Raw genomic sequence first — 12,128 nt, forward strand, 5'->3', positions numbered from 1 at the left:
TTTTATTTGTTTATTTGACAGAGAGAGAGAGAAGAGAGAGAGGGAACACAAGCAGGGGGAGTGGAAGAGGGAGAAGCAGGCTTCCCGATGAGCAGGGAGGCCGATGGGGGCTCTATCCCAGGACCCCAGAATCATGACCCGAGCCAAAGGCAGAAGATGAAGATTAATGACTGAACCACCCAGGTGCCCCTCACAATATTGTTTTTCTTAGTCCTTTTTTCAGAAAGGCATTGAGGAGTAAATTTGCGACCACTTTCCCCAACAAAATCTGACTTATGAATAGATCTTGGGTTTGGCAGAAAAGACTAATTTACCATGAAACTCATGTAGTCCAGGCCCTCACTTGCTTCTTCTTTTTTTTTTTTTAAGATTTTATTTATTTATTTGACAGAAATCACAAGTAGGCAGAGAGGCAGGCAGAGAGAGGAGGAAGTGGGCTCCCTGACAAGCAGAGAGCCCAATGCGGGGCTCGAACCCAGGACCCCGGGATCATGACCTGAGCCAAAGGCAGAGGCTTAACCCACTGAGCCACCCAGGCATCCCCCCGCCCCTCACTTGCTTCTCTCCGGATGAGGAGAGGAAGGAGCAACACCATCCAAACATGGAGGCAGACAACATTGTCCCAACCTGGGCGGGGGGGTGCTAGAAGAGTTGGGGGCTGCAGGGCCATATCCTAATAGTGGTCTTCAGTTAATTCTGTGTTTGTCTGGGCAGTCCACACTGACGATCTGCCTTGGTTGCACCCATCAAGCAAAATGCTCCCATATTTGACCTCAAGAAGAAATAGCAATAAGATGTTGCATGGCAACATGCTTGGAGCCAGGGTTCAAGGTTTCATCAAGGCCACATCATGAACCCAAGACAGGCACAGTGAGGGCGGTGAGGACCTGGTAGAGCTGGATCAGTAACTATTAGGCTGCTATTAGGTTCCATTAGATCAAGACCGAAGATCTAGAATTCTCCAAGTGCTTGTCCTGGGCATGCAGCACCACCAGAGCCAGAAACTATGAAGAAAGCTATAGATGTGGCATTACCAATGTTATAAATCTAGAAAGGATCTTTCCCAATATCAACAACTTAATTTTTTAATTGAAATATAACTGAGATATGACATTGTGCAAGTTTAAAGTTTACATTGTGTTTTGATACATTTATATATTGCAATATGATTACTATAGCATTAGCTAGCACCTCTATTGAGACACATATTGTTATTTCTTTTTTGTGGTAAGAATGATTGCAATCTAGTCTCTTAGCAACTTTGAAGATTATAATACAGCATTATTGACTATAATCACTGGGCTGTGCATTGGTTCTCCAGAACTGTAACTTTAAGATTTTTTTTAATTATTTATTTTTTTTCAGCGTAACAGTATTCATTGTTTTTGCACAACACTCAGTGCTCCATGCAATAGGTGCCCTCCCTATTACCCACCACCTGGTTCCCCCAACCTCCCAGCCCCACCCCTTCAAAACCCTCAGGTTGTTTTTCAGAGTCCATAGTCTCTTATGGTTCGCCTCCCCTTCCAATTTCCCTCGAAGTGTGTAAACCTGGTGATTCACAGACCTGTACCCCTGGGGATAAAAATACATTATATGTTTATAAAAAAAAAAAAAGAAAGGATGAATACCCAACTTTTGTAGCAACATGGACGGGACTGGAAGTGATTATGCTGAGTGAAATAAGTCAAGCAGAGAGAGTCAAGTATCATATGGTTTCACTTATTTGTGGAGCATAACAAATAACTTTAAGATTTTTATCAACTATGCTAGAACAAAGACTGAATTATCTCTCTGTTCTCTCTCAGAAACAAGATATAAGGGCACCCGGTGGCTCAGTCATTCGGCATCTGCCTTCAGCTAGGATCATGGTCCTGGGGTTCTGGGATTGAGCCCTACATCGGGCTCTCTGCTGGGTTGGAAGCCTGCTTCTCCCTCCCCCACTCATCCTGCTTATATTCCTTCTCTTGCTGTCTCTGTCAAATAAATAAAATATTTTTAAAAAAATTTAAAAATCACTGTCATGAGAAGAGGTGATCAAAGAATAATCAGCCAGAAAATATAGGAAAATGGTATTAAAACAATTTTTAAATAATAGTAGTGAAATGTTATTTTTCTAGGATTCATGATGTTTGATGTATTCATAAGCTTTTGTAAGCTTGTGATTTGTTATAATTTCTTTTGTAAGATTTTATTTATTTATTTAAGAAAGATAGAGTGAGAGAGAGAGAGAATGAGCAGGGAGAGAGGCAGAGGGAGAGGGAGAAGAGATTCCCCAATGAGCAGGGAGCCCAATGTGGGGCTCAGTCCAGGGACTCTGCAGATGCTTAACAGACTAAGCCACCCAGGTACCCTATAATTTCCTTTTTCCTTCCAAATAAATATTGACTTACATACCTTTGTATCCATAGTTTTTTGCATCATTGCACTGCAGTGTTTCTCTAAAATAAGATTCCCTAAATTGTACAGGTTTCAAGCTCCATGAAACCTGTTACATCCTTTTATAACCCATCAGTAAATAGTAAATAAATGGTTCCTGAAGTCCATGAACTGCTGTAACAAATTACTCCAACCCAAGGAAGGGGTCATGGGAGTCCCCAGCCTATAGTTGGTTGGTCAGAAGTCTAGTTAACAGCCTAGACTTGCCATTAGTATCTGATGTGGGTAAAGGGGGTGTAGTCTTGTGAGACTCAGCACTTAATCTGCAGGATCTGACGGTATTTCCAGGTAAATAGTGTCAGAATTTAGTTAAATCGTAAGGCACCCAGTGGTGTTGCAGAATTGCTTGATGTGGGCGCTGGATGGCTCGGTGGGTTAAGTCTCTGCCTTCAGCTGAGGTCATGGTCCCAGGGTCCTGGGATCAAGGTCAGCATTGGGCTCTCTGCTCAGCAGGGAGCCTGCTTCCCTGTCTCTCTCTGCCTACCTCTCTGCCTACTTGTGATTTCTCTGTCAAATAAATAAATAAATAAATCTTTAAAAAAAAACAAAAAGAATTGCTTGATGTACGGAAACACACACACACAACACACATCTGATCTCAGAAATGAAGCTGTATTGTTATTGCAGAGTCAGGAGAGTAAAGAGCATACAGGAGGAGTGTGGTTTTCCCTTCTACTACCCAAAGCGAGTTATAGATTCCATGCAATCCTTATTAAATTCCAATAACATATTTCACAGAAATAGAAAAAACAATCCTAAAATTTTTGTGGACCAAAAAGACCCCAAACAACCAAAGCAACTTGAGAAAAATAAACAAAGCTGGAGGTATTGCATTTTCTGATTTCAAACTATAGTTATTTTTTCTTATTTTATTATGTTATATTAGTCACCATACAGTACAACATTAGTTTTTGATATAGTGTTCCATGATTCATTGTTAGCATATAACACCCAGTGCTCCACGCAATACGTGCCCTCCTTAATACCCATCATCAGGCTCATCCATCCTCCCACCCACCTCCCCTCTGAAACCCTCAGTCTGTTTCCCATAGTCCATAGTCTCTCATGGTTTATCTCCCCCTCTCATTCCCCCCCCTTCATTTTTCCCTTCCTTCTCCTAATAAGTGAAACCATATGATAATTGTCTTTCTCTGCTTGAGAAATATGCTTATTTCACTTAACATAATCCAGTCCAGTTCCATCCATGTCGAGGCAAATGGTGGGTATTCATCCTTTCTGATGGCTGAGTAACATTCCATTGTATATAAGGACCACATTTAAAAGCTACAGGAATCCATAAGAGACTCTTAACTCTAGGAAACAAACAGGGTTGATGGAGGGAGTGGGGAGGGGTAACAGGAGGATGGACGTTAAGAAGGTCATGTGGAACAGTGAGTGCTGGGTGTTTATGCAACTGATGAATCACTAAACTCTACCCTGAAACAAATAATACACTATATGTTAATTAATTGGGGGGGGGAAGCTACAGTAATCAAAACATTATTGTACTTCCATGAAAACAACCCATTGACCAATGAAACTGAACCAAAAGCCTAAAAATAAACCCATGTGTATAGGTCAACTGACAAGGGACCCAAAAATACACAATGGGAAACGGATAGTCTCTTCAATAAATGATGCTGGGAAAACCACATATCCACATGCAAAATAATGAAACTGGACCTCTATCTTACACCACTCATGAAAATTAATTTGAAATAAGTACGGACTTAAACATAAGACCAGGCACTGTAAATCTCATAGAAGAGAAGCATAAGGAAAAAGCTCCTTGATAATAGTCTTTGGCATTGATTTTTTGGATGAGACACTAACAGCACAAGCAGCAAAAGCAAGCATAAACAAGTAAGACCACATTAAACGAAAAAGCTTCTGCAAACAAAGGAAGCAATCAACAAAATTAAAAAACAATCTATGGATTGAGAGAATACATTTGCAAACCACCTATCTGGTAAGGAGTTAATGTCCAAAATTTGTAAAGAATTCATACAATTCATTGAAAGGGAAAAAAGACAAATACTCTGATTTTTAAATGAGCAAAGGACCTGGATGGACAATTTTCTACAAGATGGATGAATAGCCAACAAGTACATAAAAAGGTGTTCAACATCACTACTCATTAAGGAAATGCTTATGCTAGACATAAGATTAATATATAACTTATATCACATTTTTATGTATCAGAAACAAATAGAAATATGATGTTTAAAGATACCACTTACAATAATACCAAAAATATAAATAAGATTACAAGTCCTGTTTGAGAAATATTGTAAGCCTTTCTTGGAAGATATTAAGAAAACCAATACAGGGGCACCTGGGTGGCTCAGTGGGTTAAAGCCTCTGCCTTCAGCTCAGGTCATGATCCCAGGATCCTGGGATCAAGCCCCGCATCGGGCTCTCTGCTCAGTGGGGAGCCTGCTCCCACCCCCCACCCCACCCCCCCCACCTGCCTTTCTGCCTACTTGTGATCTCTGTCTGTCAAATAAATAAATAAAATCTTAAAAAAAAAAAAGAAAAGAAAAGAAAACCAATACAGATGGGAAAATATTGTATATACCTAAGATAATATTGTAAAGATGTCATTCTCCTCAAATTGACCTGTAAATCCAATGCAACTAAAATCAATATCCAAGATGGGCCTTTTTAAAAAAATTTTTATTTAATTTCTTTTCAGTGTAACAGATTTCATTGTTTATGTACCACACCCAGTGCTCCATCCAATATGTACCCTCCATAATACCCACCACCTGACTCCCCCAACCTCCCACCCCACTCCCCTTCAAAACGCTTAGATTGTTTTTCAGAGTCCATAGTTTCTCATGGTTCATCTCCCCCTCCAATTTCCCCCAACTCCCCTCTCCTCTCCATCTCTTTTGAAGAACTTGACAAAATGACCCTGAAATGTATGTGAGTATGCAAAATCCTAAGATAATACAAAATTCAAGTAATTAAGAATGGCTTTGGAGCAGGAACATATAGTAGAGTGAAACACAGATCTCAGAAATAAGTCAAGCAGAAAGAGTCAATTATCATATGGTTTCACTTATTTGTGGAGCATAAGGAATAACATGGAGGACATTGAGAGATGGAGAGGATAAGTGAGTTGGAGGAAATCAGAGGGGGAGACAAGCCATGAGAGACTGTGAACTCTGAGAAACAAACTGAGGGTTTTGGAGGGGAGGGGAGAGGGTGGTTGGGTGAACCTGGTGGTGGATATTAAGGAGGGCATGTATTGCATGGAGCACTGGGTGAGGTGCATAAACAATGAATTTTGGAAAACACACAAAAAAATTGAATTAAATTAAATTAGAAGCAAAAAAAAAAGAAATAATCCCACATATATAAGAGAAGTTATTATATAGATATTATGTAGATAAAATATATGATATAGATATTATATAGGTTAAAAAAAAGAACTTATCAATAAATGGGTCTGAAGTCATTGAAAAATTCAATCGGACCATTATTTCATACTTGACCAAAAATAATCAACTTCAGGTAGTTTAAGAGTTTAAATGTGAGTGCTCGCTTCGGCAGCACATATACTAAAAAAAAAAAAAAAAGAAAGAGTTTAAATGTAAAAGCCAAAATTTCAAAAGTCTTACAAGAAATCAAAACTAAGTTGTCCCATATTCTGGGCAATATAATATAGTGAGTTCAAATCTTGATTCCACTACGTAACAGATGGATGACCTTGCACGTAAAACTTAACTTCAACCTCAGTTTCTTCATCTGTGATGGTGACAATTGCACCTAACTCGTGCATGTGCTTTTTTTGAAATTGAAAGATTTTATGCAGATGGATAGATGATAGTGTTTAGCATGAAGGAAGTACCATAGAGGTTAGTTACTATCATTACTACTATTGTTCTTATTACATTCTTCCTGTTTCACCAGGATCAGTGTCTTCCTTGTTGTGGAAGGTTGAAGAGAGGAAAGGAAGCAATTCTTTTTAATTTTTTAGTCATTCTACCCTCCATCATTAAACCTATGTTAGAAGTTCTGATCCTTTCATTTCTATGGTTCCTAGATGAACATGGGACTCACTGTCAAGACTCACTCAACTGGCCTGGGACCTTCAGCTTCATGGCTGGGTACTCAAGCATTCACTGTTCAACTCAATGCCTAGTAATGCCCAGTCCTGGCCCTTGGGGTGAGTGGGCACAGCCATCTCAAGTATCAAGCACAAAATATAACATCAGTTGATACCAAGACTCTCCTACCTCCTGCTTGCTACATCATGAAGCCTGCTGAGTTGGGATTCCTCCTAGGGCTCTTCATCTTCCTCTTGCTGACTACCCCATTAATGGGTGGTGTTGCTAGACTTGCTGAAAAGATATGTGGAGACCTCAAAGGTATGAACTTAAAGCCTAAAATAAATGCAAAGACCAATTATGAATTAGGGAGAAAGTGTCAAAAAAAAAGTGATATCCAGCTGGTCCAGGAAGGTCCTCCTTTTATGCTAATACCCATAGACTCTTAGTCCTTTGACTATGGGCATTACTTACTCTAGGGCTCTTGTGGATGTCTGGTAAGAAAAAGCAAACTATGATGCAGATCAGTCCTTTCCAGATGGGGGTGTCTTTTGTAGGCGTTCCAAAGAACCAGAAGTATTTTGAACTAGGTGTTTCCTGACAAACTTCGAAGATCCCAGACCATATTTAAGAATATGTACTGAGAGGAGAGTAAAGCGGGATTGGAAACTGAGCAAACTGAGGCATTTTCAATATCTGGGTTCTGGGTGCATAGGGAACACTTGAACCCATGGTCCTTATTTACAGAAGCTCACAATGTAGATGTGAAGGATAATGAAGCTTTCCTCCATGAGTAATGTGTGCAGGCTCATTGCTTCTGGAGCACAAGAGGTAGCACAGTCTACACTGTGAGTCAGACACCCAAAATTCTGGCGCGGCCACTTAGCAAATGCATGCCCTTGGTCAAGCCACTCAACCACTTACCACCCATTTCTAAACTAATGTGAGGAATCTTTAAGGGCCCTGTAAAGCAAGATCTCTGGCTGAGTTCTAACTAATTCTCCCTAACTCAATGGGAACCTCTCCTGCAGATCCCTGCAAAATGGATATGAATGTTGGCAGCTGCTTTGAAATTCACTTCAGATATTTCTACAACCAAAGCTCCGAAAGATGTGAAAGTTTTATCTTCTCCGGATGTAATGGCAACCTTAATAATTACAAGCTTAAAATAGAATGTGACATAGCCTGTGTCAAAGAGTACAAAATAACGTAAGGAATCCCGTCTCGCCCTTGATCCTTGGGGGAGAGGAAAAGGAAACGCTCTGGGATCCTAAAAGTCCTTGTTTGGGATGGGAAGAGGGAAGATTGTCCTCAACAAAAAGCTTAATAGTTGAGTTGGATCTCAGGATCACTTATCATTTTCCAGTTGGGAAATCAAAAGTCCAGAGAAAAAACAGTAGTCACCATTTATCAAATAATTACCATGTGCCAGGTGCTGCACTCAGCAATTGACATATATTGGTATAATTTAAAATTTAAATCACCCTAAGGGATATTTTTATCATTAAAGTGGGCAGATGAAGATACCAAGTCCAGTGGAGGTAACTACCTAGCCCAAGTTCACATTATATGATGTAGCAAGGTTTCTAACCAGATCTGATAGTCACCCAGGGCTTGACCATTTTACATACACAAGTTCACCCAAACCCAACCCTTTTAATCCCAGACTTGTGAAATCTCCATAGCAGCATGCTGTTTTATACGACTAAGCTCTCAGCTCACACTTTGGCCATTTCCCAGTCACTGGAACTAGAAGAAGGTCCTTGGAGGCTAACAAAGCTTTTGTATGGTTGATTTCCAGGAGAGTAAAATGGAAAGTGACCTTGAGAGTAACTCAAAAACAGAAATTTTGCTTTATTTATTTAATATCCCTAGTGCATTTTTGCAATGCCTGGCACATAGTAGAAATGACTAAGTTTTAAGGGAATGAAAGAATAGGAGATTTGTCAATGGAACAGGAGGGACATTGAAAGATATAGCATCTCTGCACTTCCCCTGGGATAAAAAATGACTTAAATTAATCCAGGGAAACTTTCCAAAATCTATTAACACAGATCTGTTCTTTGTTGTTTGTTTGTTTGTTTGTTTGTTTTTGCTTAAACAGGGAAAAAAGGCCAAAAGGTTAGAGTTGATGCACCATTCTGAAACATTGTTTTAAGAAAATTCAAGCCAATTTTTAAACCTTTGTAATGTTTCCATAATCCTGGAAACTTCCAGCTGTTTGCCATTTTCCTGACATGAGTTCTCTCTTTGCTGAGAAATGACTGTATGACCATTAAAATAAAAGCAACTTTGTGTCCTTACTCTCTGAAAGTCTCTTCCCTTGTCTTTTTTTTTTTTTTTAGATTTTATTTATTTGACAGAGAGAGATCACAAGTAGATAGAGAGGCAGGCAGAGAGAGAGAGAGGGAAGCAGGCTCCCTGCTGAGCAGAGAGCCCGATGTGGGACTCGATCCCAGGACCCTGAGATCATGACCTGAGCCGAAGGCAGCAGCTTAACCCACTGAGCCACCCAGGCGCCCCTCTTCCCTTGTCTTAACCAGAGTTGAATCTCAGCTGGTCCCATCGCCCCCTCACCCCTGAACCATTCCTCATATGTGCACATAATGTTTCAAGCATGACAAGCTAGATCTGAATGGGTTCATATCACCTCCCTTCTCAGGTTGAGCAAGGTACTAAACCCGTGCTCCTTGCCCTTGAAACCAAACTGATAAGTGAACCTCACATTCACATGACATGTCCTTGTACTCATAACAAATGTTTCTTTGTGATGTGTCCTGATTCATGCCCACCAAGTCAGGAGCCCCAGTTAGTTTAACTAGCCTTCTGAATTGGTCCCTATTTATTGAATAGGTCCCCTATAACTATTGGTAGTTATTTAAACATTGTTTAGTACCTCAATCTTTGAAATTTGACTCAGCTGTTCTCAGTCTTTCTGGAAAAACTACCCTTCATTTCTTTTTTTTAAGATACAATAATTTTTGAAGTTTAATACATTTCAGACATACAGCCACCCTTTGTTTAAAACCAATTCTAACTTTCAGCTTCTGCCTCCTTCATTTCATATTCCACACAGAAATTTTCTTTATTTTGCAGAACAGCCTTAACTTCTATTACACTGTCATATTTTACTGTGCATTAAGCATCTGGTATCAATAGACTAAACAACACAGAAAGTAGGATTATGCTGTCAGACTTAATAATTCAGAAATATTAACCAGCTCTCATAATTATCGATAGTTCTCCATATGTAGTCAGCCCTCAGTGTACATTTTGTACTTCTGCGTAACTCTCTGCCTACCAGTATAAGATAATAGTGCCTAATCTTTCATGTAACTAAAAGACTTAATTTGGTTAAATGAAATCAATTCATCAGCAATATTATGCTAAGCAAAATAAGTCAGAGAAAGGCAATTATCATATGATCTCACTAATATGTGGAATTTAAGAAACAAAACAGAGGATTATATGAGAAGGGAGGGAAATATAAAAGAGACAAACCATAAGAGACTCTTAACTATAGAAAACAAACTGAGGGTGGCTGGAGAGGAGGTTGGTGGGGGGATGGGGAAACTGGGAGATGGGCATTAAGGAAGGCACATGGATATAATGAGTACTGGATGTTATATGCAACTGATGAATCACTGAAATCTACCTCTGAAACTAGCAATACACTATATGTTAATTAATTGAATTTAAGTAAAATAAAAAAATTTTTAAAAGATTATCTTTCAAGTAGAAATGTTCAAATAAGGATGTTATGAGAACAAGAACTTCTGATCAGTACTAATGGCTTCAGGTCAGGAATTCTGTAAACCCTCCATTTCAATCCAATGACTGTGTTTTATCTACCAAGAGAATAATCACCCAAACACTAGTTGCCAAGTCTGAATATAATGCTACAAGGTTCACCATGGCCATGACCTTCCCACCTGTAGGACACACAGCCTAATCATTTCATCTCTGAATTTATTCAAGCATCCCTTTCTGTCATACCTTCCCTGTCTATCTTATTGACCAAGTCCAATCCCTCACTTGTGAATGCATCCTGGACTATTGGTACTAGGGCCAATATCAGAGACATTATAAACCAGTGAGATCCTGTAACTAGACAGGCAAGCCTGTCTTTTCTCAGTCTTAAGAATAGGAAAATTAATCTAAATTAAGACCATTTTCTGCAAGAGCTCTGATTACTTCAAGATCTGACTATCATCAAAACACGGTTTATTCTGAACAAGTGAAGCCCAAATTCTGGCATGTTCCAACTTTGGTGAAGACCTGGGAATTATAAATTATTCTTAAACCAAATCAGCTGCTGGAGACATTCCATGAACCCTGAAATAATAAGGACTAAGCTAACCTGTCAGGTTAATGTAAATGGAAGTTCTGAGATTTTCCTGTTGTGAGTCAAGGACTGGGTATCCTGGAAATAAACAGACTTTCAGGGATAAAATAACATATTCCCACAGCCTGATTGCTTCCTCTCCTAGCCAAATCCTGGAAAAGCCAGAAAAGTAAAAAGAAGGTATATGGGGGCACCTGGGTGGCTCAGTTAGTTAAGCATCCAACTCCTGATCTCAGCTCAGCTCATGATCTCAATGTTGTGAGGTCAAGCCCTGAGCCAGCGCTGTGCTGAGCATGGAGCCTGCCTAGGATTCTCTCTCTTCCTCTGTCCACCCTCAACTCATGCTCTTTCACCCTCTTAAAAAAAAAAAAAAGATGTATAGATATGAATAACTAAAGTCAAGATTAAGAATTTTTTGACAAAAGAGGGTACTGTTATCTTGGTGAGAAAATGAAAGGGATGCCCGAGACAGATTGCTGGGCACCAATAGTAAAAGAAAGAGTTGGGTGAAGGCTTTTGAGTATGTTATTCTCCCCACCACAAAAATCTGGATCTATCATTATTTGCTCAATAACCAAAAACATCTACACGGTACCACAAGTGCAACTGAGATAACAACATGGTGGTTCCAGAGCCCAGCTGTCATTAGAAGTGTATAAAAACACGTGTAATTGGTTGAGGCAAACACAGAGTTTACAGTTTTTCTACTTCCTGTACACACTGATGGATGGACGCCAAAACCTAAGGGAAAAAACAAAACCTGAGAAGGAAAGACATGTAGAGCAGAAATGTAGATATGTTCCAAGTGCAGAGGGGGGGAAAAGAAGAAAAGTACTATTTAGGAAGTAGCAAATGGGTATAAATAAGCCCAGATTGTATCCTTGTGGAGTTTTAACTGGAATTTTCCACCACCTGCTTTTTTTTTAATTTTTTCAGTGTTCCAAGATTCATTGTTTATGCAACCACACCCAGTGACTTTAAATCAACCAAAAGACATGCAGGTTACCCGACCAAACACCCATCTACCACATGCATATGAAAATTAGTAATGAGAAACATCACTAAAATGGATTGGGGAGGAGTTAGACTCCTAGTCTATTGTAGACCCAAGAGGAAGAGACCAACCTGACCTTGTAGGTGGGTATTACTCTATCACAGGAAAGAACACCTTCCTTATCCCTCCCGGGCAACAGTTCAGCCAATGAAAAGCCACCATACTTTGAACTCCCAGTTTACACCAATAGACCTTGAGTTTATAACAGCCTTCCCAAAAGACTCCTCTTCTCCTT

The 12,128-nt window shown here is 39.6% G+C and overlaps 1 protein-coding gene across 1 annotated transcript; it reads left to right on the forward strand.

Annotated features, from left to right (window-relative positions):
* Positions 1–6,700: 6,700 nt before the first annotated feature.
* On the forward strand, positions 6,701–7,707 carry SPINT4 (serine peptidase inhibitor, Kunitz type 4). The gene is made up of 2 exons (XM_045980583.1): positions 6,701–6,815; positions 7,526–7,707. The coding sequence occupies exons 1-2, from the start codon at positions 6,701–6,703 to the stop codon at positions 7,705–7,707; spliced, it is 297 nt and encodes a 98-aa protein (XP_045836539.1).
* The last annotated feature ends 4,421 nt before the right edge of the window (positions 7,708–12,128 follow it).

This window comes from Meles meles, chromosome 16 (assembly GCF_922984935.1).
Source record: "Meles meles chromosome 16, mMelMel3.1 paternal haplotype, whole genome shotgun sequence".
Taxonomy (NCBI): Eukaryota; Metazoa; Chordata; class Mammalia; order Carnivora; family Mustelidae; genus Meles; species Meles meles.

Excerpts from the sequence above, each read along its gene's own strand:
- SPINT4 (XM_045980583.1), top strand. The coding sequence starts at position 6,701 with ATGAAGCCTGCTGAGTTGGGATTCCTCCTAGGGCTCTTCATCTTCCTC. Across the intron at positions 6,816-7,525 it reads GATATGTGGAGACCTCAAAG|ATCCCTGCAAAATGGATATG; the intron begins GTATGAACTTAA and ends CCTCTCCTGCAG.